Here is a 24,981-nt window from a genome sequence, read left to right as displayed (position 1 = left end):
CCCATCACTTTAGAGGCGAAGACACTGTGCACGTCTCATATTTTGTCTCTAGTGAATGAAACGCGTTTTGATTCGAGGTTTCAAAGGCATTTCGTGTTTATGGTGGTGCTTAGCTTGCTAGCAAAGTTTGACTGAGTTCACATCTGCACTGAGACATGGTAGTTTTGTCACACATGGCATCGGTGGAAACTTACTGCTCGTGTGTTGGACTTAAATCATTATTTTGAAGACTTGAGATTTGACTTTATAAAATGTCCCACGACTTGGCACTCGACTTGGACTTGAATGCCAATTGCTCTGAGCTTGACTTGGAGCCCTGTGACTTGAGACGACTTGATGCTTCTCAAGAAAATAAATGCATTTATAAATTGGTTTTCTCTTTTTACCTGAACAAACTGTAAAATGCTCCTACCCACTTTATTTGTAAGACACACTATGGATCAAAATCCTATAAAATAATAAAAATACTAGAAAGGACATGAAACTCAAAACATTAGACTTAGACTTGTTGGCCATTGACTTGGGACTTCACTTGGACTTGAGGTCAAAGGCTTGAGACTTGCAAAATAAGGACTTGGTGCAGTCTTTTACGCATAGTATTCTCACCTCTGTAGCAAATATTGCATAGTGGACATGCGCCCATGTGACTAGTTCAGTTTTGCACATGAACATATGTATAGTGAGTGACATACCAATACAGTGTTGTACCTTTGTTCATATGTTTGTTCTCTAACTATACCTTCCTTTCCATAGATCTCCTCACTGAGTGTGTCCTGCAGACGGTATGGGGACCTACCTCCTCTTACCTTTGAGAGCATAAGAGACAGGGTTTTGTATGTGCTCAAACTCTATGACAAGATCAACCCAGAGAAGGTAAGAGAAAATGTAAAATTTCCAATTTAGAGCTGTAATACACTATTGTTCTCATCCTTTCTACTATTCCCCTTTGAGGGGTTGCCTTGGCTAATAATTTGCATCCTCTCTTACTAGATCCTAGATCCATAAATCACTCTTTTGGTCCTGTAGGCACATTTCAGCATCCTGGTCTCAATGTTTTCACTAGCTGACTTCACTAGTAGCATGTCTGACATGCCACATCTGGAGTCTACATACATTTGACTTCCATTTTTTTGTTTTATACCTATTTATACTCAAATGTCAGATTAAATCAAATCTAATTAGTAAAATATTTTTGAAACGTGCAGTTTATTTAAAAAAAACAAAACGAACAAAACAAAAACATTCAGTATAGTTTGTATAAGCTGCTGAAGTTTGAATTTTGTCTTTCAGCTAAAGGCATCTTCCCACTTCATGAAAGACCTGGGTCTGGACAGTCTGGATCAGGTTGAGATCATCATGGCGATGGAAGATGAGTTTGGTAAATTAATAACTATACTACGTTAAGATGTTTGCCAGCACGTGACAAGTTTTATCATTCTTTTTACTTTTAGGGTTTGAGATTCCAGATGCGGAAGCAGAGAAATTGATGACTCCTGAGGAAATTGTACAATATATTGCAGACAAAAAGGACATTTATGAATAATGTTTATATTGTTTCAAGAGGCAAGTCTTGTTTTGTGGTTCTGCTATTAAGTCATATGTTTATCTTTTAATAGTACAAATTTGTATTCATCTTTTAGGGGAGACTTCTATTGTGATTCAGCATAGAGACAAGTACTTATGAAGTGAACTGAACTTTTTCTCACATCTCTGCGACGCGTCCCATGCATCACCACTTGTGTCAGCTGTTGAAGCTGCGTATTTAAATGACATGTGCTTCAAAAGAGTCTGTGAAGCTTGATATTTCAGATGTTATTTCACAAACTGATCAATAAAGTACCCCATGGTTTCACTGTTGTATTTATTGTAGATATTTTTGCTTGAACTTTACTTTAATCCTTGTACCAGTTAAAGGCACAACAATTTTTATACTTTCCTGGTGGGGCATCCACCACGAGCTTCTAGATTTTCTTGCTCTGCCCAGAATGTTAATGTGAAAAACACTTACATGCATTGTTTAATTACAGGTTTTGTATTTAAGCAATAACTAGGATTCTTACTGTGAGCTTCTTGAAAGACCAGGTGGCAGCACCTGCTTGTCTCCATGGTAAGTTTAATGCTATATTGTGAAATATTCCCAGCAAAGCAATAACTTCTATGTGGACAGAAGCAGGTGGCCGACCCACCATCAGAAAGCTGCACTGTGCAAGTTCATTGTTAAAAAATACCAACTCAGATGTTAAGCTAATTGATCTGTAAAGATATTTAGAGAGTGATGTACAACAGTGATTGACAGACCGGTTTGTATAATTGTTAGTCTTTTATTGAGGGTTGTACCCAGGTTATACAGCTTTGTATGCTGGCTGTGGGAGCCAGAGGGTTACAAACAGTAATCAGTGTACAGAGTACAGTCAACAGAAGACCTACAACCTACTAGTCTACACCTTAGTACAGATTCTCTTAAGAGCACTAAAATCAGAAAAGAAAAATACAGAACAAACCAAGCAACAAAAGAATAAAAAGTTAAATGAACCAAACACATACAGACAGCATCAGAGTAGACATTCATTATTGGAGCACACTGGAGTTGGTTTTCTATACCTTGTAATATGTCACTTCTTAATTTGTCAAATTTATACCCATACAAATAAGATTGTCCTTCAAAAAGTGCAGTTCCCCTAAAGTTTAAGATAAAATCCGATGATGACCCCAGGAAGACATTTGAAAATTAAAAAAAAGTGTTTCCGTTTACAGGAAAAACTTCCTTTCATGGATTATAGACATATGTTTATATTCATATATATTATATAGTTTCAACAGTCTCCCAAAGCTATGTGCATAATAGGTTTACAGGTGATCAAACTACACACAGAGTTAATAGAATCTCTATAAAAGTGTACTTGTGTAAAATCTGCAGTTTCACCGGCCTCATTCCTCTCGACATGGAGAAGACAAGCTGTGAAAGTAAAGAAATAAACCTAACCTCTCCTTCACCTCTGCTACAACTGGCCCAATGGCTGCTAAGTAATAAAGGTTTTTCATTATTAGTTGTGGTACTAGTAGCACGATTCAATAATGGCACATGTTTGAGGAATATTGTTGGGATTTCCAACTGCTTTCTCAAATTTATGGGGAAATATTTTGAGACAAGAAAGCAAAACCCAAGGTAGATATGGAATCTTGGGTTTAACACTCCACTGCATAGTCTCTCTGAGCAACCCCACCCCCATCTTTACCACCCCAAAGTCCCACCCACACCACCCAAATCTTTGTGCTGGTTAGACTAAAGCTTTTCAGGGTTTGTGTGTATATATACACTAAATGTGAAATTAAAAACAGCAGATTATCACAGTTTTTCTATTATTTTTGTGGTTTTGTGATTTTTTTTTTTCTTTTTGTGTGTAAAGTAAAAAAAAGCCTTAGCACTTTTGTTCAACAGTAGGAGCAGTCAGGTGTACAAGTAATGATACAATATGCTCACAGGAAAGTTTAGAGGAAAAAGTCACATTTTTCTTAAATATTCAAAGTAGTAGAGTGTCACCAGTCAGCTTCCCTGTACCCTCCTGCCTCCCCTCTTCTGGCCCTGGCGGGAAGCTGCTTGGCAGCCCTGGGGATTGTACATTGCTCATGGTGGTTTTTCTCTCACCATCCTTTCGCAAATTACATATTTCTTCAAGCATTAGCATTGTCCAGCTTTTTAAATACAGAAACACGCACATAAACAACAAGGAAAAACGCAATCCCTTTCCTTCCCTGTCACCTTCACTCCTTGATTTGGCATATGTTCCGCATTCACACAAACGCACACACACACACAGCTGATTCTTCCACAAACACACACAAAGTAGATTGGAGAAAACAAACATCCTGGGAACATGAACAGTAACATCAAAGTGTCTCACAGGTGTGTTCGATGTCTTTGTCCCTTCTCCTACACAAGACCAACACTGCCTCCTGAGCGCCTGGCCTGGGCACTGTCAGCCCACTAATGCTTCTAAGAATGAGGCCAAAACAGGCACCCAGATCTGTGCCTTAAGATATGTACTGCCAGAACCCCAACGAATAAAGTGAACTATTATTTAAGTGAGCGCTGAAGAGGAATATTGACTTTACAGGTGAACTTAACCCTGTCAGTTTTTCGGCTCCTCTTCAGTAGTTAGCTTAGGGTTTTGGAAAAGGAGGCCTGAAGCTAGCAAACTAGTGTAAGTCCCTGAAAAGCCAGGATAAAGCAGCCAATCACCTTAAAAAAAAAAAAAAAAAAACCTGCGAGTCAACAGCAACCATCCCCTTATTCAGTCACGCTCAGGCCACAAGCAATCTGGCATAATACAGTAGTTGAATACTTAAAATTGCAACATTCAGCAGTAGTTGCTTTATCTAATGTTTTTTTTTTCTTCTTATACTGAGGCTGATCAAGGCTAAGTAAAATCGATTAACCGTTTGCAGCTACATTCTGACCTGGTTCAAGCACAAGGTCACTGCTGACTGGCCGGTCCGTAAACAGGAAGTAAACCTAAAATGGGACCAACTGAGCACCAACTACATCTCACAGTCATGGAAAACACTGTCAATGGACACGCTTTACCCTGTCACAACACACACACGCACTCACACAATCGCACAAACGCACAACTTGCAACCCTCCTGGAAACTCATTACGCTGTCCATCCAACCATCCATCCAACCAAGTGCAAAAATCCAAGGCTCCTCAGTTCTATTTGTCAACTAAGTTACTCAAAAAAAAAAAAAAAAAAAGTTTGACTGTTCCACTTGACAACATTAGTTAAAACAAGACAAAACATTACACAAATATATAGTTTAAGCAAAAGAAATCTGGAATTAAGTAAACTATTCATTCTGTATGATTGAAGTATTTGGTAGAGAGCAGTTCAATACTGGCACGCACCAATGTCAAATCTGGCTAATACTTAAGGGTTTGTCTCACTACATATTTAAATTAATTTACAAGATTTAACTTACAAAACACAACAAATGCTAACAGCTGCAGTATTTCTGAAATCGAAACTTGGGTATTTTTCTGTTACGGGGAGGGAAATGTGCACACTTAACAAAGATGTGGAAATAATTAAGGTCCATGGCTTTGCTAATGCTGACATATTGTTCATGTACTCTGACGATTTGGGTATTCCCACAATTGTGCATTATAGTAACCAAATCTAGTATTCACAATTGTATTTTTTGCCACGAAAAAAAAAAGAAAAGTGGATTACATTCACAACATTAAGTCACACACACTCCAGCAGTAGAACTTATTCAAAACACAATTCAGGAACTTCAGATGAGTACCCCCCTCCCCCCCAAAAAGGAAAAAAAAAAAAAAAAAAAAAAAAAAAAAACAGTACAACAATACAATCATAATCTATTTGTAAACAGGTAGAAGCCACTTGACTTGTTGCATCTTCGGACACAGTTAGGATCAAGGCAATGAAATGTGGACGACTTTTGCACTGTTAAAATATCCTCTTCAATTTTTTTTTTTTGTACTTTTTAACTTTAACATTTCTCTGAACACATTTGTGGCAATGAGAGCAATAAAAAAAGCATTTTTGTTGTACTTAATGAAATTGTTAAAACATTGTGAGATATGGAGAAAAAAAAGCCTCTCATAGGCCTTTACGAGAGGTTACAGTATGCATAGATATAGATTTGCCTTTCTCATGGTTTACAAGTCCAACAAGACTAAACAATTCCACTGACAGTCACACAGGCATACAATAAACACTCCCCACTTGTGATTCTTGGATCAGGGGAGCGGAGGTGGTCAGCCTCCAGTAGACAGCATATTCAAAGCATGTGATGAGCTTCTCCAGCTTAAAGCAGTTATTTGGCAGAAGGAAAAAACAGACCTATACATGGTTTTTCAGTGCTAGAAGTTGGATTTTCTTTTCCTACAAGGAGTAGTAGTTTTGTTCAACTACAAAGGGGGAAAACTGGCTTAATTTCCTGAGAACCACTGCTGGTTATTTTAGCAGACAAAGAGGAATAGTTCAAATAACCAACGCCATGGCCAAAAACACTGATCCGAATTCCCAGAGTTACAAAGCATTGTCTTCATCCTCAATATGTTTTTTGTATTTTTAAATATTTTGTGTTTTTTTTTTTATCTTTGTATTTTATTTATTTTTGTACAAGTTTATGTATTTTATGTTTCATTAAAATGAAGAATGAACACACTTTTCGCCTCCTAAGTCTTGTAAACAAGAGGTTGCGGTGTGGCACCTCCAAAACATTGAAAGCCTATTCTGAAAGTGCTGTTCCCCCTGCCACTTAGCGGCCAAGGGGCTTGCTAGATGGGCCCTGCCTCCTACATTAGGCAGACAGGGCTTGCTAGTCCCAGCTGTGGCTACAGTCCTTTGCACTGCAGAGCTCGACGTTCTTTAGTTTTAAAATCAAGATAGGTGCAATACTTTTTAATGTCACTTAAACTATCAGCAGATAATCTGATCTGTTGATCTTGAACTCCACAACATCGCAGTAAGGTAGGCGTGCCAAGGCAGAGAGGAGCGTACACTCACACACTCACACACTCACACACACCAAGTACTTCCACACACACTTGTGTGCACACATACGTTCATACATATGGTGAGGACCTCAATGAGTAAACAGCTACACTGGAAAAACTGGCTGCTCCCTCTATATTGCAGATTATATATACCAAGAAAAAAAAAACACACACATTCAGTGCAAAGTTAAAAAGCTCATACTCCAACATTGTCGGCAAACGAATGCAAAAAATAAAACAAAAAGAAAATTTAAAATTAAAGAATTGGAATTGTAATAAACATGACAAATGAAACAAAAATATATAATAATAATATTAATAATAATGAGCTCGATTGAAGCTTTTTTCGGTCTGAAAGAGCACTACCTGGAAGCAAATATCCATCCATTCACATTATAGAATTGGCCTGCATGATTCAAGTATTTTGACTGATATGTTTTTGGGCTAAAACAAAGTGGACTTATGTGCAGAGAGAAACGTAACTTGTTTTCCACAGGGGTAACCCCGCTTTGTTGAATATCTTGTAAGAGTCCAACTAGTGCCATTGCATTTAGAACTACATTTAAGAACTTTTCTTCAGTTGATTTTTGTACTAACCCTCCCCCAGATGGTTTGATTGACAGATGGTTCACATGGAATCCCCAGCACCTGTGAGGTGATCCACCGGGAGGAAGGAGCTGATTGGAGAAGGACTGCTCATCCTTCCAGCCTCGGTGCCAGAGGCGCTGCCCCACAGGCCACTGGAATAATTGGGCCCTCCCCAGAGGGAGGTGCTGTGGAGATCGCTGCTGTTCCACTGGTTTGGTTCAACTGCACGGCTGGGAAAGGGGTGAGACTGCTCCATTCGGCTCTGAGAGGAGCCAATGGCCTGCCAACCAGAGGAGGGAGTGGCCAGTGTCTGCCCTTGTGCAAAGAAACCTTTGATTTCCTCCTCTGTGGCTATGTCAGCCAGGATGGTGGTGTTCCCCAAAACACACCTGGAAAAAAGTGTGCAGGAATACAGTGAATGTTGAATCTAACTGCAAGGTAGATACACCGGAAATGCCCATGTGCATTACATTTTAAATACATTTGGATTTAAATGAAGGCAACCCTCACAGGTGTAACATAAGACCTTACATGTGCAAGCTCTTCTGAGCCTTGGCAGCCTCCTCCTTGGAGCGGTAACAGACCACGGCGTTCCCATGTGGCAGATTGAGGTGGAATGTGTCTAATGGGCCATGCTGCATGCACAAGGTCTTCAGGGTAGAGCCATCAATCTAATGACAGAGCAAAAAAGTGAAACAAGTTAGCATACGTGAAGAGTATATTGTTTAAAAGTTTCTTATATGTCTACGACACAAGTAGTATATAACAAGCAGGTACCTGAGGTGTGAGATTTTTCAGAACGAGCCACTGGGTTCTCCCTGAGCTGCTGTCACTCCAGCTGGAACCTGCAAAAACAACTACTTAAATTAACTGGGTTCAAATGGGAGATGAAATGAATGACAAGTCGTAAGAGTTTGGTCCTGACCAGGAGTGAATCTGGACTCTGTGGGGCTCCATCCACCCAACCTTAGCGAAGAACTGTCCCAGCCTGAGGAGCTGGAACTGGGCTTCTGGGTGGTGAGGCCAGGAGGGGGTCTGGAGGGGGCTGCCACAGACAGTCCTTTAGAAGGCAGGGGCACCTTCCACAGCTCATGGGCGAGGGAGGTGTTGGACACAGAACTACCACCAGGAGACCATTTCGAGTCAGCGGGTCTGGCTGTAAGGAAAAAAAAAACACATTTATGAAAAATTAGGTAAAATCTTATAGTGCGGCAGATTTTACTAGAAACCTTGCTTAGTTTTTTAATCTTGCTTAGTTTTTTAGGTGTTATTTTTGGTGGAATTTATTATGTCATATTTGCTGCCCATGTCCAAGTAATTCTGTAGTAGTTATTATGTTTACAAGGGTCAAATCTTGCACAACTGTGGTGATTAGATTCATCACCACTACTTGTTATATCTTTGTGCTAACAACTTTCCATTGACGTAATTTTGCAGGCCACATTTAAAGACTCCAAAAAGTATTGAGAGAGGAACTTGTGCTGTATTATAATTCTTATTATTAACTGTACAAAACATACATGAAATGTTGTACAAGTTCAAGTATGTCCTGAGATAAGCTCAAGGAAGTTTACTTAAATATTGTGGTCACTGCTTTTGTAAAAAGGAGATTAGACTGTGTGCATTTAAAATACTGTACATATTACTTTGACTGTATTTAGCTATTTTTTTTACTTTAATTTGAATTGTGTGTCAACGACTGAATGATTGAAACTAGTTGAATAAAAGTCAAAAGAAACAAACCTGAAGTGCTTTGTGCTGTACTGGTGAGGGAGCTGCTGTGGCTGGAGGCACGAATGGATGGCCAGGCACTATTAGAAGGCATCGTGGTGTTCAGTGATGAGGATGGCCCTGAAGGAAAAAACACTGTTTAGTGGTGGCTGTAAAACACAAATGCTCCTTTCTTGTGGGCTTTCCAGCAAAGACCAGGTTATGCCATTGTTAGTGGCCTACCGTTGTTCCTGTCCCTGAGGTGGTCTGTGTCGCGGACGGTGTTGATGGAAAGATTGTTGATGACACTTCCAGGGGTCAGATGGGGGTCAGTCTGAGGGTCAATGTTTGGGTAACCTTTCCAAGGCTCACCAGGCCGAAACTCTACAATCACAGATCTTGTAAGTACTCAAAGACAACCACCTCTCTTCTTTTCCTTGTGATACTGATTACCTGGTGGCCATGTGCCAGTGGTTCCATGGGGCGGGGGAGAGTTGGCACGAGGGGGCCAGCTATCACCCACTGAGCCTAAAGATTGGCCAGGAGGACTCAGTGGAGAAGGGCCAGGGGACAGGAAGTCATAGAAGGGAGAGTCTTCCAGACGCAACCCAGAAGACATAGCACCTATGGGGTGAAAAGTAAAACGCAATTTAGCAAACTCATCAATAATCAATATCAATATTATATATTATTGATATATTATATCAATAAGTTTAAATCAGACCATTAACATTTTGAATTGGCTACAGTAGTTTGGCAACTCATTCCCCCTTACACTTTATTAGAACGTTTAAAAACTTTCGGGGGAGAAAAACCTGTGTTTCCTTACAGAAAGGCTAAAAACTTCTAGCCTGCTAACAGCACTCTAAAATCTCAGACATTTGACAGGAGGAGGATCTTGGACTATATGTTTAAGGCACTAAATTATCTTTGTACCAGGTTTGCTGTTCTGCTCCAGAGGGTCAGTGGCCCACAGCTTCTTCAGTCTGGACTGGGGCGGCTCTTTGTAGTTTAGGGATCCACTACCACCCATGTCCATGGGTACATTCAGGTTTGAGTTCACACCTAAAGACACCATACACATAATTAGGTCACAAAAGCAAATACATGCATTTGCGCTCTCACTTTTAGATAATTTTTGCTCAAAACCTACAACAGAGCACAAATGATCAAACATACTTAAAGGGAAGTTGCCGAAGGGTCCAAGAGGAGCCGTATCCTTCTGCATGTCAGGGTTGTTGTGAGAAAAGTAATTGTCCAGGTACGGCTTCATTGGTGGGGGCTGTTTCATAAAAGAGGAATCCAAGTGTCGTGGAGGCTGCATCATCAGTGGAGAGGAGCCAATTGGACGGACCTAACCACAGAGAACACATGTCAAACACTTGTTCTGAGGATGTAAACTAGGACAAGCCCCAAGCCTCCCACAAGACAAACAGGTCTAAATAGCTTTATAGTATAAAAGGCTGACCTGTTCAGATGGCCGTCCCACAGCCATAGCCCTCTGAGTCTGAGCCTTCTGCTGCTGCTGCTGCTGCTGCTGTTGCTGGAGAAGGAGGCGCTGCACAGAGACCACACAGGTGAGAAAAGGACAAATACAATTCACATCTCTGTCACAGAGAAAATAGGAGATGTTGCACATTGCCTTTACCTGTAAGTGGTTGATATGGTTAAGCTGTGACAGCTGGTTGAACTGAGAGATCTGGTTGAGCATAGCCACCTGCTGAGGGCCCAGCAATGGGTTCAAGCCTCCATTGCCTCCTGGGTACTTCAACAGAGATGGAGGGACCTAAACGCATAAGACAAAGGTTTAAATACCAAAGGTGGTCAGCTAGCCTAGCTAGCCAAGGAGCTAGGTGTGTAGAAACCCCCAGCCTTTCCCAGAGGATTCTGTCAAGAGTTTTAGTATTATAAGCGTTTCATCTTATAGCTCTGACACATGTGAGATCGCAAACTGCTGAGCACTTTTTCCTTAACAATTTAGATGTCTTATGGGACTACAATGAAATTGTTTCAAGTTCCATGTGTTCAATGTAAACAAAGCAGATAAATAATAAGCTTGTTTGTAACAGCTCTGGGGATTGCCTGTTTGAAATCAAAACTGATACAAACAGTAGATACATGGAGTGAGGCTGAGCCAGGCTGGTGGTCAGTGATCACACAACCTGACCATCAACTAAATATGAATAGTGGAAATAGTAAAAATATAATATCTTAAAACTACATAAACATCAAACAAGCAGTTAAAAATAGGCAAATGAATATAACCCAGCCATAATATTCTCTGGTAGTGTGCTACCTGAGAGGGTAGGATGGGTGGAGGCACTTGGTTACGAAGGCTGTGTTGAGGAGGAACCTGGGCGTGAGGACCACCTCTGCCCTGTGCTACGCTGCTGCCACCCATCAAGGATTTTACATTCTAAGTAGACACAAAGTCGCACACACAGAATTATCTAACACTTTTTAAAAATCCAATTCTTGAGTTAAACTGTGTTTACCCTTGACATTGAGTCACTGGGTATTGCACTTTAAAACAACAAACACATAAATATCCTAAGAGAACTCCTAAACTCACCTGGCGTACAGCGGCGGGGATAGAGTGGGCAGGAGATGACACAGGGTCAAGAGCAGAGACAGACTGGACAGACTTTGTGTTAGGAAAGCTCATGGACTGATTGGTGGAGGAGAGCTCATCAGAAGCTGAGTTATTGTAAGCTGATGGTGAAACGGACAACTGCAGAAGCCAGGCGCAAAGCAGAAGCAGGCCACGAGAGAGCATAGAAGGAGAGGAGGGAGAGGAGAAAATCCAACTGTTACTTTGGAAAAGGAAAAGATAGACAAGCAAAAAAAGCCAAAGACTCAAGACAAAGTAGCAGTAGCTACAACATCAAGAAATACTAAACACAAACATATGTCCCTTTAAATAAGATTTGGGCAGAAAAGCCCTGATGTAGTGTGTTGAACAACCACTGAGGGGCACTAGAGGGCAAGAAAAACAACTCACAGAACTACTTGCACTATTCTCACAGTGAGCTTGACATTGCTTTAATCTGTTATACATGTACATTTCTGACATACCTTGTCAAAATAAGGGCTGCGGTCCATAGGGTCTTTGTGAAGCGGATGCCGAGACCCAAGGTTCTTCCCCATGACTCCATTGAGGTCCCCCATGCTGCCCATGTCCATGCGTTTGTCCAGCATCATCCCAGGCTTCATGGGCTCTTCAGACGACTCTCTCTGCAATATCACCCTCACTATTAGGACATTCATCCAAGTCACTGAGATCACAATAAGACCCTTGTACTCACAGAGAAACTCATGCTGTTGAACTGGTTGACAAAGGGCTTCATCCATGGTTCGTCTTGTTTTGGAACTGGTTTACTCATCTATAACACAAACCATTATGTACATTAGTTGTGTTTCTATAGGCCTTTCACATAACATGACAAAGTCCCTATTTAGTCAGAAGAATCACCCAGGTTCCCATTCTCACGTTTACACAGAGACAGTGGCTGAAAGTGAGTCTATGGCTTTAAAATTATCTATATGGCATACAACATTTCAATATTTATTTCAGGTGGGTTGAGCTCAAAAAAGCAAAAAAACAAATACAGAACAGAATGTTAATTACTACTTACAAATTAAGAAATACATTTTTGGAGTAAACTGAGAATGAATGGGAAAAAGTCCCAAAATGTGTCTGTAGGTCTGTAGTTCCTTCTCTGTACCCATGTCAAATAAGGACTGGTTACTAAACTAGTACCAAAAAGGTTCTTACAGTGACCATCAGGAGGATGTATTTGCATATTGTACTGTGGTTCTAACCTTGGAGTTTTTCTGTTTGTAGTTCCAGGTGTTTTGGTCATGTGACCGGGTGTCTTGCTGGCTGTCATTCCACATTCCGATCTCGACCTCTTCTTCCTGGTCCCAGGTATTGCTCTCATCTCCTCCCCATGTCCCCATGGGTTTGGGGCCTGAAAGGAGATGCTTTGTTAAATCAAGAAATAAAGCGCATTGGACAGCTGAGCTTCTGGATCTGTCCTCCACATACCAGACTTCTGCTGGCTTCCCCATCCTGAGCCCTCTCTGCCATCTCGACCAGAGTCTTCCCACCCAGACGTGTCCATGGGCTTCCCCCAGGCAGATGTGCCATTGTCCACACTAACAGGCACAGGAGGAGCTGGCTCTCCCCAAGTGGAAGATTCCTTCTGAGGAGGATAAGGGTCACCCCATCCTAATAAGGGGGAAAAAATACACAAATGTAATTACAGCTTTACTTTCTAAGCTTTATTTAAATAAACAAATCACAAAAAAGGCAAATGGCAATAAGTCTGCACCCCTTCAAATGCACTTGTTCAAAAGGTTTCACTTAGTGTGGAGGTGGGTCGCTGATGGCTGAGTGACCAGGGAAACCTTACTAGCACATGAGACTGCGTAAGGGCTCTGCTGACTCAAGTAAAAAAAAAAAAGGCTCAATTTCACTGAAAGCTCTGTGAATTAACAATTTAAAGCTTTGCACTACTGGTTTTGCATGGCTAATTCTCTGTATATTATTATAACCACACTTGAAGAACACACTGTTCAACTGGACTTGTCTTTACACGCACACATTCCAAATTATTATTACGGATACAAAAGAGTAATACAGTTTACGTTTATAAAAAGTCAAGCAGCCACATACCTGTCCCAGAGGTCTTCTCCTGGGGCTGCATGGGCTGTGGAGGGCGCATGGCGCTGTGGTTCTGGTTGGGAGTGGAGGGACCATCTTGATCCGTCTGACCAGGCTTGTTCCACATGTTCACAGATCCACCACCGTATTTACCTACATACATATTCTCAGTTACATATCGTTTGTGTACAAGTGAACAGCAGAAGTAATCAGACTACACACTCAGAGTGTTACCTGGATCTCCCCATGCAGCCGTTCCATCATCAATTTCCATTTTTCTGCGAACAGATTCTGGAGAGGGCTCTTCCCACCCTGTCGCCATTTCCTCTTTTGGACCAACAGCAGGCATTGGTCCACCCAGCCAGCCTGTAGAGTTCAGATGAAAGAGGTGTAGTGATTGAAAATTAAGGTTTGATCACATAAAAGCACATAACAATAATATAACAAGTAGCTTCATAAATGATGAGTACCTGAGGGCTTGTTAGTGCCTTGGCCCCCTCTAGATGTGCTGGATTCTGGACCCTTGCCCCACTCGTTGGAGGAGTTGAGAGGTTTGGAGGTGGTTTCTCCCCAGTTCTGTGTGCTTGAGTTGTTCTTCATAGGTTCTCCCCAGCCTTGATGTTTACTCATAGGACTGGGTTTGTGGACAGGTTCACCCCAGTTGGAGCCAGGGTTGGGAGTGCTGTGGTCTGGGGTGTTAGATCCTCCACTCCCGCCCCAGGTGTTACTGCTGCTGGCGTTGTTTCGACCTGGCTCACTCCAGCACCCAGAGCCAGAGCGGTCACTGTCGCTCTCCCAGCCCATAGAGCCAGCTCCTTTTGGAGGATCCCCCCAGTGATTACTGGCCCCTGCCCTCGAAGCTTCTCCATTGTTTCCCCAGCTTTCACCGGTACTGCCATTCCAGCTCTGCACAGGCTTGGGGGCATTGCTCCACATGTTAGACCTAAAAATATAGCATTCAAAGTTATTTCTGCGCTAAACTACCAAACTGATTAAAAGATGGAGTTATGATTTGTGGCTAAAATTACCCCTCTTCTTTGTTCATGCTGTTGTTCCATGTGTTACTGCTGTTAGAGCCATCATCCCAGCCACTCTGACCGCTTCCTCCATTTCCTGACGTTTTGTTTTCCCATGTGGACATGGACCTTTGCTCCCCCCAGCCTGGTTCAGGGGTTGCATTGCCCCAGCCTGTGGACAAACACAATCATGTTAGAAAGATCAAGATAATTTGCCGGGAGAAAAGAGTGTAACTTAAAATACCTGCAGACGTCTGCGAGGGTGCTGGTGGTGCGGCTCCCCAACCAGGATGCTTCTGCTCTTCTCTTGGGACTTGTTGGTGAGTTGGAGCAGAATTGACATCCCAGGCAGTGTTCTGTCGTACAGGAGTCTGACCCCAGCCAGCATTAGACAGCACCCTTGGATCCACATTTGAACGAGTCAAAGCCGATATCAGAGTTGCTGTCTGGGCCCCCTTTCTTCGATTGCCTCCTTTTAAACTGTTATCTCTGTCAGAACTTGACCTGCCTCCAGAGCTCTCCCCACTTCCTTCACTGCCACCGGAGCGCCCCCACCCTCCAGTGCCAGCTCCTAAGCCATGTCCCCCTGCTGCATTTCCCATGCCCATCGCATCGTCTTCCAGGCTTTTCCAGCCATTGCTGGAGTTTCCTTTCTGGTTGTCAGAGGGAGGGTTGGATGGAGTTGCAGAGCCCCACTCTCCGTGGGACATCTTCGACATGGAAGAAGAAGAGGAGCAAGAGGAAGAGGATGATGCACTGCTTCCCCAGGGGCGGGGCATGCCAGTGGGTGGGCCCATTGTACTTTGGTTTCCACTTCCTGATTGGCCTATAGACCCCGGGTGCTCAGCTGATCCTCCAGTCCAGGACATGGTACTGTGAGAGTTGGCTGGGTTACTGGAAGGTCCCTGGTCCCAGCGTGGGGCCCCAGTGTTATTGTGGTTATTATTACTCTTAAAAGCAGCAGAGGAGATTTGAGGGTTTCCAGCCTGCATTAAGGCGGGATTTTGGAGGTTCACAGTGTCTACATTTTGGGGGCCCTTGTCTCCAGGGTAAGTAGATGCACCCCAAGGCGTACCAAAGGCCCCCTTACCACCCAGGTCTGCTTGGGTTGGCGGGGGGGCTGATGAGAGGTTTCCATTGGCCAGCGGAGCCCCAGTTCCGACTCCAATGGTACCCCAGGAACAATCCCCCATAAACTGGGAAGATGTAATAGAGTTTGGTTGAGTAGAGGTCATTATGGTGTTAGTAGTTGTAGTAGTAGTAGTAGTATTCATCTTAATAGTGTTATTTGGTCCATTTGATTCAGTGTTAAGGTTGGCAGACTGACCACCATTTCCACTACTGCTGCCTAACACCTTGGTGCTTGCTGTACCATTATTTGTCTCAGTATCTTCAATCTTGTTGCCTGGAGCTGCCATGCCACCCCATCCTAGCACAGGGCCTTGTTGAGGAGCAATACTTTGCTTGGAAGTGATTCCTGGAGCCTGAGGGGGGCGCTGGTCCTGTGATGCAGGGCTTGAGGCTCGACCCTGAGGCCAGGCACCGTGATTGGCATTGATTTTCATCACATGTGGGTTTAACCCCCCATTGATGCATGGGGCACTTCCACCTGTGATTAGATTACTGTCTGATTGACTGCCCCATACACCACTATTATTGAGAAGCTTGTTGTGGTTACCCAGATTATTGCTGCCAATACTATTGGTTATGGTATCATTTGCACTGCTTCCACCAATAATGGATGCCAGCTTGTTTCCATTGGCATCCCCATTGACTGAGGCGCTGATCATCATGGTAGACGTCCCAGAGGAGGGGTGAGGAGCAGAGCTAGTACACACCACAGAAGAGGAAGTGTTTGCTGACATCATCTTCACTGTGGCCACAGAATCAGCACATTTATCTGAGCCCACTGATGAACTACAGTCTGCATCCATGCATTCTGACGCCAGCTCCGGATCTGACCCCGATCCACATCCAGAAGAGGAGGACGAAGAGGAGCAAGAAAATGAGGAGGAAGAGGGAGGCCAGTCAGACGAGCTGTTGGCTTTATCAATACTCCCGTCCACTAGGACTTTGCTCCAGTTGGTGTTGCTGTCAGTGCTGCAAGGAGAGCCAGAGGACCAGGGAGAAGGCTCATACTGCGAGTCCAAGCCTGGATGCTCCAACCCTGCAACAATAAAGTCACAGTGAAGAAGGGTTTACATTTACAGAAAAAAACAAACTGCAGCTTCGGGACAAAAGAAGTACGAAGAGCGTGAGGTCAGGGAAGAGACAGGAATTGAAAGCAAGGGAAAAAATTGAAGCACAACCATAACTTATTTGCATATCTTTGTTTAGCAAAATGCAACAGTGTCTGAGACAGAGGGTGGAAAGAGGGGTGTGTTAAACAAAGCTCTGTGTAGTCACCTGTTTGATTAGGAGAGTGGCTGACGGAGTCCCGTATGGGAGCCATGTCTGAAAACAGAGACAGGGAAGTCTGTCAGACTGACTTAGAGCTGAGCGTACATAAGAGAGGACAGACCACACAGGTTCAGTTAGAAGAGGAAGTAACATGCAAAATTAAAGATTTAGAATATAATTTTAGTGAAACATGCAGAGACATGGAAACAAGACTGAAATATGAATCTATGATGGTTTACTTAATCACAGCTTTAAATGTGTGAATGATAGTAAACTCAAAAAGCTGTGGTACACTACCTGTGAGTGTGGTTTGTAAATGTGACTCCGTGCTGGTCGAGCGCTCGCCCCTGTATGGGGTAGAACCAGGAGGTAAAGGTGTCTGTATAAGGAGCCGGTCTTAGGGCTCTGTGGAGAACGGGCACAGCTGGGCAGAGCAGGCAGCGGGCTGGTCAGGCCTCCTTGGCATCGCTCACAACTTCCACCAAACCCTGTGTAAATGTTTGTGTGTGCTGAGGTGTCAGGAGTGCAACAGGGCTGTGGGCTTCCAGTTCAGGGCTCTCTGGACTTTGTATGCTCTGGCACTAGAAATAAAAAAAAATCAAAATAAAATAACATTAACATATACCATTACATTATTCTGGGATCAATAAAGACATACTGCACTATTCTATAAGGTTTAGTAATATTTAAGGTAAAAAAACAATGTTAACTACACGGAGCCTTTAAATGTGTTCAGTTACTGTGTGCTTCAGCTCTCTGTGCCAAAATATACAATTTCAGTTCAAACAGCAGCCACTGGAGTCGATAGGCCACATGATAGGTGACCAAACAAACCCTTTGTAATTCGACATTGTTAAATTATACATTTAACCTACTTTTTCAAAATATATTTTATTCAATATTGCCAAAAAATTCCCTTTACATTTCTACACATGCAGCAAGCCATTCACTTTTATATCCCTCCAACTGAAGTAGCGGTTTGTTCAGAGTACAGAGTACAGTCTGTTCCACTTTTGCCCACAACCTTAGTGTTCATAGAGTCCCCTGGAGCTGGCAGCCACAGGGCGGCTGTTCTCGTCTTACAAAGGGGGGACGGGGGAGGCTCAGGGACCAGAGATGTGGACACAACTAAAACCTGTTACAAATGTGAACTTTCAGGAGGATGAGTGGAGACAGATGTCAAATGTAACAGTAGACTACAGCGAAAGTCTGACGAAAGGAATGCAGACGCCGCTTTCAACAAGTACACTATCTGAATCTCAAACCTTAAGCACTTTTAGATTAGATTATGTGAAGGCAATACTTTGTACATGGGTTAATTAAGGTAATGTGTCCATGACTATTCGTCCCTCTGTCCTACAATGGTGTTACAGACAGAAGCACTTTGCATTAAATTTCTAAATGTCCATATTTGACAGATGAGGAAAAGGAGGTGTGGCTTGGAATGGCAAGGCTAGAGCCTGAAGCACATGCAGCACATAAGATTGTTAAATGAGTGAGAGTGCACGGCCAGATAAGCACAGGGCCCACTGCAAGTCACGAGGGAGGGGCTTGCTGGACATCGCACAGAATCAAAACAACCATTACAGCATGACACTTTAGCTTTTGTTTTCCCAATTACAAATATTTCAAGAGATTCAGTAGAATATTTTGTTTTAATTTCAACTGGCTGGAATCATGGGCTATGCAATTCCCATTAACAGTATGTCAGTAAAAAGCTAGCATCTTAACAAAGGAGGGAGTAGACTACTGAAATAGAAGGGCAGGGTTTGTGAGCACAGTAAACTTGTATTAAGATGGTTACCTTTTGTCAGGTCTGGTGTCTCGTCCGTCTGCGTGACACACACACGTCTTCCATGCACAGTCCGTCCCTCTAAAGGTGAGCTTCCTGTGGGCAAAAGCACCATTGTTACCACTGTGTGTTTAACACTTTCAGCACTCACAGGCTACACTCTCATGCTCTGTTTACACAAAAACAGCACGAGAAACTATTCAAGGTGTCAAACGTTGTAGTACACTCATTGGTCCAGCAAGCAGTGCTATGAGCTCTGCAAATCCTCTGCAACGCAGGGTAAGAAAACAGAAAAAGAAATAATTATGTATCCTGCCAACATGTCCTGATAACTTGTTGTATGGAAATGCTGTCACTCTCTATGGTAATGATGTACTACAGAGCATCAGTGCATATTGCCAACAGACCTCTGTCCCCACAGAAACGACCTTTCTCAGTGTTTCTTCTGGCAGTGCATCTGATGAGTATAAAGTGTGTAAAAGATCAATCCAATATCAAGTCAGTGGAAGAATTATGACAAAATGTTACCCCTCTTAGTTACTTAGCCCCTCTGTTAATGTGTTTAGCAGCAGTGGCCACAGTGGGTGTGCCATTTAGCAAGTGAAAGCTGCAAACTCTATTCTAAGCCAATAATGAGATTATGCCACAACCATCACCTGGGCTAAATACAGACAGACCACAAGATGATTTAACAATACATGCCTGCAAGGCCAAACTATGAGAATATTATACTGTAGGGGCACTGAAAAGAACAAAAACACATGTTTCAAGGATCAGATCAAAATGTTAACCTAAGGCTAAGGCTCATTCTGCTATACCGTTTTAGAGGGCAGTTGATTTGGAGTTTCAGTATTAATGTGTTAAAAAAAAAAAGACTAGCACTATTTTATAGATCTGTTAAAGTTGTAGCATGCCCTACAATGCCAGTTTTAACTGCCCTACAGTGCCAGTGATGTAAACCCAAAAACAACGATAACACAGGAGAAGCCGCTACATGTAACAGCACAGTTCAATTTAGAAGAGGCGTTCCCTGCAGAAGAGTAAAAAACAGCCAAGAAAATATTAGACATGTGTTTGGACGAGTACTCACTCGTTTTAGATCAGTAGCGATGACTAACTACAGTCCCTCACCGCTGACTAGCACTAGCACATGTTTTTGTTTTGGTCCACTATGTGAAAGTGAAAAACTACTGGAGCTTCAGTGTGTTTGTGCTATGAACAACAAAGCAGATCTGAAATTAAAATGCTCAACATAAATTAAAAGTTGCTTATCCATTTCTGTCAAAAGTGTGATTATATATGTATGACAGCCATTTTTATTGGCAATTATAGCTGCAACATATTAGTGCTATGGGACTCAACAGTGAGCACTGCCCCCGGTTTGAGAAGTATATTTTTATCAGACTTTTCAAAAAACAAAAATCAATGTTAAAAGTATGAAAGCTTGCTTCAGTGTAACTATGTGGTAACTATTGACCACAATACTTTTATGTATACCTAACCCTAAACATCCATTTCTGAAACTTCAGAGTGTTTTAATAACTTAGCAGGTTATAGAGCATCCTGGGTTTTGCTTTCTGAACTTAAAACAACGCGTGTTCAATCTGGATATCAGTAGCTGATTAGCCTCAGTAATGTCTTTAAATTCTTAAAATTTTTCAAAAAAGTCTATTGGAAGAATGTATGGACATTTTACTGTCGGTACTGGAGCGGACTTCGAAGTATGTGGGACTGTTGCGGTCCATAATGCATAATTATCAGATGCCCCTGAAGGTCTCGTAAACCCCAGTTTGCACCAATTTGTTTCTTTGGTCTGCATGTGGATTAGGATAGAGTTGTCTGATGGCAAAGACCTTTTAAAATTTGTTGATAAGCGGTCAGATGTCTGTGTGCCTTTAAACTTGATGAGTGTTAATGGTAAAGGTAGTGTCACTACCACCAGTCAGGTGGCCCCTCACACTTTTACCACTCCACCCTCCTCCATCAAGTGCTTGAGCAGATGGCTCTGGGTTCAACAACAACAGTATGGGGCCTCCTGGAGAGCACACATCCACAGAGGACAGCATCTGTTTATGAATGGGTCAACACTCACCCATCCCCCGACAGCTACAGCTGACAGAAAGGGGGGGCATGAGTCACAAGAGCAAAGGGACCAGCAACAAAAGGAACAGCAAACTTTATTTCACTGCTTTATCATCTGGAGCCAGTGGTCCAATGTTTAGCCTACTGTTACAAGGAAAATTTTAACTCCAAGGAAGATATTACACTTAAATAAGCAGTAATTAGTTTATTTCATTCAATAAATATGCTTTGAACAAACCATATTAGCTGGGTTTGAGTCTAACACTTGACAAGTCTCGACTAGTGTCAGCATTTGTTACACTTCTGGAATTCCAACCAATGTTCTCAATAATACCTACGTGGCGTTGTCATACCGGACTGTACATGTGCAGCCTTTAAAAGAGAATACAACCCTAAAATATCTCGAGTCTAAATATGGAGTTGTGTGAAGTGGATAAAACACCAATCTGGACAGTTAATTCCACTATTAGTCATGTCTACTACTTTTTCCATTTTAAGACAGAAGCAGGGCTCTTGTTTGTTTTGAGATTTTCAATAGCACACTTTACTTACATTTTGCAGCCCCACAGCCTGGTGTCGCCTAACAGCTTAGCACACCTTATAAACAAATTTAATACTTTCAGTTTGGTGTTGTGCATCATGTAGCTATGTGGGCCTTGACAGCAAATACCAATATTTCTTAAATTAAATCATAAAATAATTTCCAATAAAAGTCTGATCTGGAGGCATGATTTAATCTGTAGGTGAAATACTATGTGAAAATGTCTGTGCCACGACAACCCAAAATCATGCAAATAGAGAAATATCTTTAAACCCAATCCAAACCCATGCACCATTTCCTCCTCACAGATCATGCACGAGTGCCTCTTATAACACAGGTTACTCTGCCATTCAACTATTCAAACTTTAGGGAATTAATGTTGTCATGATACCAATGTTTCAAATTCCATTTTGAAGGAAAAAGCTCAATACAATTTTGATACCATAACGATAATACAATTCAGAAAATATAAAGTAATTGTCTACTCTAAATAATAACATCTTCCAGACCTGATCAATCCAAGTATCTTTCAATACTAGGTTTTTGTAAAGCTTAGTATCTAAGTATTTTTTGGATAACCAATAGCTTTACTGTTGAAATTACCAAATAAATATGCTCATCAGTCTAGAATATGATAGAAAATAGTAAATTGTGTTCCCTTAAAAGCACAAGATGTAACTAAAAAAAAAAAAGTAAACACTAATTTTGTTCAAAAACATGTTGGTACCAAGAGCAGGATTGCACCTCCACAAATCCTGAGGCCTATGGCCTGGAGGAAGGTCTCCTTCTCTTTGCTTCAATGGAAATGTTGTTCCTTTAACTATAATACTCCACTGCACTGTATAAAACACATAACTCTATATGGAGTATTTCCATAGTATGGTTTTAACTTTATTTTCATGGAATCATGCAGGAGCTGTGCCACCTCCAGAAAGATACATACTGTGCTGTAAGTTGATATAGAGACACAATTACAAATGTAATATTCTAGCAACTGACAGACATTTAATTTGATCTATAAGTAAATAGTAAAATAGCAACAATGTGCTCATAGTCAGGACTCAGTAAGTAATGTGTTGCTATTTTGTGGAAAGCTTAAACATGTAAAGCATGTGACCCCAGTGAAAGCCCTGCGCTCTGATGCTCCATTGTCTGTGCGCATGTAGAATGTAGAGCCACTGTATGGGACACAATGAGCTGCACAAACACTGCACACACAAAACATGAGGACACCGGCGTCTCATTTGGCCATTTTAAAACAGCACAGCTTACTCAGCACAACCAACGCGAGCCCAACCAGACCCTCCAATTCACTTCAAACGGAACTGCCTGTGCTAGCATAAACAGTGGCCTGTCCTGTGTCTGCCTGACCCACGGACAACCAACCACAACCCGCTAGGTCACACACACAAACACGTTTCTCAATTAGAAAAAAAAATAAACTGCATCAGTTCCTGTAGCATGTAGCAAAAATGTGTATTGATCATGGGCTGAAAAATGATAATTTGTCTTTGTTTGTACGATTACTCACCTGTTAAGATGCTTTAGTTTCTTTGGTGGCAACAGCTTTCAATTCCAAATCTCTGAAAAGAAGGCACAAAAGTTAGTTGATGGTCAACTGTAAAAGTGTATTTCATTATTCCTCACCATGAGAATAAAAACTTCAGAGGTAACAGAGGCAGGAGATATTGGCAAAAAAATGAATCATAATAAAGATTCAGGCAATATTGTGTCAATCCAACAGAAATGTCATGAAACATATCTTTAGATGTAATGTTAAATTAGACACAAAAGTGCAGATATATGACTTTAATACCCTTATATGACAGTTTACAACCAATGTTTTTAATTTTAACTGAGCTCTTCTTGCACAATTGTTTAATCATCTGCAGACTTCTACTAGTTAAATACAGACATTTTGAAGTTAAAATGTAAATGTTAAATCTAAACTGAGTCAAGGCTAAAGTAAAATCATAACTAATGCAGATTTATGGATTTTTAAGCACAATTTTGGGCCCTAATCAACTAAAGAAGTCGACTAAAGACTTGTCAATAAAGATGAACAGATCAAAACAGGTAATAATGAGCAGGGTTTATTCAGTTTGCCTGCCTCAAAGTTTATACAAGGTCAATTCTCAAAAGCACTTCCAGTAATAGGTGTATGAGAGGAATTTGGACTGGTGTATGTAGAAGTGCAGGTTGTATGGGCTGACAGAGACGTGCATTATCAGTCCTCTGAAGTTCAAGCCCTTCGGAGCGCCTTGACGAAGTGTTAATGTGAGAAAGGCCGATAAAGACACAACCCGAGCAGCAGGCACAGGTCAGAGTCAGAGCCAGAGCCAGAGCAGAGGCAGCCTCACTCCTGATCGGCCATTATCTCAGCTGTTGCCCGACCTGCAGCTTAACCAACATGGCTTCTCCGTATCTCCCTGGATTTATCCTTGATCATTTCTACTGATGCTAATCAAATACGAATTGCATGCTCTTATCAAGCGAGAAATGCGCAAAGTAACCGGAGAAAACCCGTATCATTTGCCCTGTTAGAAACTTTGAAGGCACTACTTGGTAAACCGAAGTAACTAAGAGATTACCACCCAGAGACGACAGAGGGCGTTAAACTCTCCCTTGTCATTTTTAACTCCACTTAATATCCACACCAAACGTCTAACACCGGATAGATTTGTTTTAATAAGTCAGTCTAATCCATCTGCACATTTGGCTTTCTTAAATTCTTTATATTTACCGTGTAAGTGCAGGAAAGCTGTCGCCGCTGAACTGCGCAGTCAAATTAGCATCACTGCTAATATTAGCTCAAGGCTAGCGTTACAGAGCTAGTTACACAACTGCTGATTTCTACAACTCATTAAGAACAGGTTTGATATGAAGCAAAGAAATACTGCAGCTGACAAGACTGAGGCATACAGGGTAAAACATGCAATGGCAATTCAAGACAGCGGACCACAGTACCCGCTGGTAACAAAAATCCGCCACAGCTGGTTAGCTGGAGGTTACTTGCAGCTAGTGTTCTTGCAGTTGGCGTTAGCACAAGATTAGTCACCAATAAACACATTATTTCCCTCTGCGTGCGGGTTTGCGTCAGTCTAACTAAAGGCTAAATGCTGGTGTTATCTTTGCATAGATCCACATCTTCATTAATGGAGACTGCGCACTATTTGCGGTCCGTCTCGATGTGGCTAAACAACGGGAGTTAAGCTGTCCGTCCCCGGTCTCCTGCGCCGAGACGCCCGAACACAAACGCGACAATCGTAACTCACATTTCTACAATCAATCAGCGCAAAGCCAACTCACCTCTTTGAAGTATAAAGTGCAACAGAGCGGAATCGAAAGCTGGCTGTAAGGCTAAAAGACTTTTGAACGCGTTTGCAGCATCTACGAAGGGAGGCATTCGTCCTGCATGATCGCCATTTTCTTCATTCGCATTTGGCCAGACCGAGGTTGTTTCGCTGGAGCGCTGCTTTCCCCTCCTCTCACTGCAAGTGCATTCACACCACACGGTTTGTGTTTGAAAGGGGGACGGAGCAGGAAACACACTCACCACTTCCTCTGGCGACTGACAGAAACGATCACAAATCTAACTCAATGACTTATAAGATACTCTTTTAAAACATACAAGAGGGCATACAGAGTCTCAGTGATAAC

General features: G+C 42.0%; 2 protein-coding genes across 4 annotated transcripts in view; one reads left to right on the top strand and one right to left on the bottom strand.

Annotated features, from left to right (window-relative positions):
* The window catches only part of ndufab1b (NADH:ubiquinone oxidoreductase subunit AB1b), a 6,092-nt gene extending 4,240 nt beyond the window's left edge, over positions 1–1,852 (top strand). The window contains exons 2-5 of the mRNA XM_055153085.1: positions 754–873; positions 1,291–1,378; positions 1,452–1,563; positions 1,641–1,852. Of these exons, the coding sequence (XP_055009060.1) occupies positions 754–873; positions 1,291–1,378; positions 1,452–1,543 (300 nt within the window). The 3' untranslated portion in view covers positions 1,544–1,563; positions 1,641–1,852. The remainder of the gene's footprint in view (positions 1–753; positions 874–1,290; positions 1,379–1,451; positions 1,564–1,640) is intronic.
* Positions 1,853–2,301: 449 nt separating this feature from the next.
* Positions 2,302–24,823, bottom strand: LOC110155783 (trinucleotide repeat containing adaptor 6A). Of its 3 annotated transcripts, XM_020919949.2 has the most exons (26): positions 24,631–24,823; positions 22,853–22,904; positions 18,711–18,794; positions 17,204–17,487; positions 16,913–16,960; positions 14,751–16,673; positions 14,519–14,678; positions 13,961–14,433; positions 13,725–13,856; positions 13,503–13,643; positions 12,873–13,055; positions 12,647–12,795; positions 12,130–12,207; positions 11,900–12,058; positions 11,121–11,240; positions 10,473–10,610; positions 10,293–10,382; positions 10,004–10,178; positions 9,761–9,889; positions 9,278–9,448; positions 9,068–9,208; positions 8,858–8,965; positions 8,040–8,270; positions 7,892–7,959; positions 7,646–7,785; positions 2,302–7,503 (listed from the first exon to the last, which is right to left on the bottom strand). In XM_020919949.2, exons 5-26 carry the CDS (start codon positions 16,956–16,958, stop codon positions 7,155–7,157), a joined length of 5,304 nt encoding a protein of 1,767 aa, XP_020775608.2. In that variant the 5' UTR covers positions 16,959–16,960; positions 17,204–17,487; positions 18,711–18,794; positions 22,853–22,904; positions 24,631–24,823; the 3' UTR covers positions 2,302–7,154. The 3 variants fall into 3 exon arrangements, with proteins under 3 accessions (XP_020775608.2, XP_020775609.2, XP_055008360.1); XM_020919950.2 differs by lacking the exon at positions 11,121–11,240; XM_055152385.1 differs by lacking the exon at positions 16,913–16,960.
* Positions 24,824–24,981: the final 158 nt, after the last annotated feature.

Source organism: Boleophthalmus pectinirostris, unplaced genomic scaffold, assembly GCF_026225935.1.
Source record: "Boleophthalmus pectinirostris isolate CB_2022bp ecotype Guang Dong unplaced genomic scaffold, ASM2622593v1 HiC_scaffold_17, whole genome shotgun sequence".
Lineage (NCBI taxonomy): Eukaryota > Metazoa > Chordata > Actinopteri > Gobiiformes > Gobiidae > Boleophthalmus > Boleophthalmus pectinirostris.
This window is presented reverse-complemented; position numbering and strand designations above follow the sequence as displayed.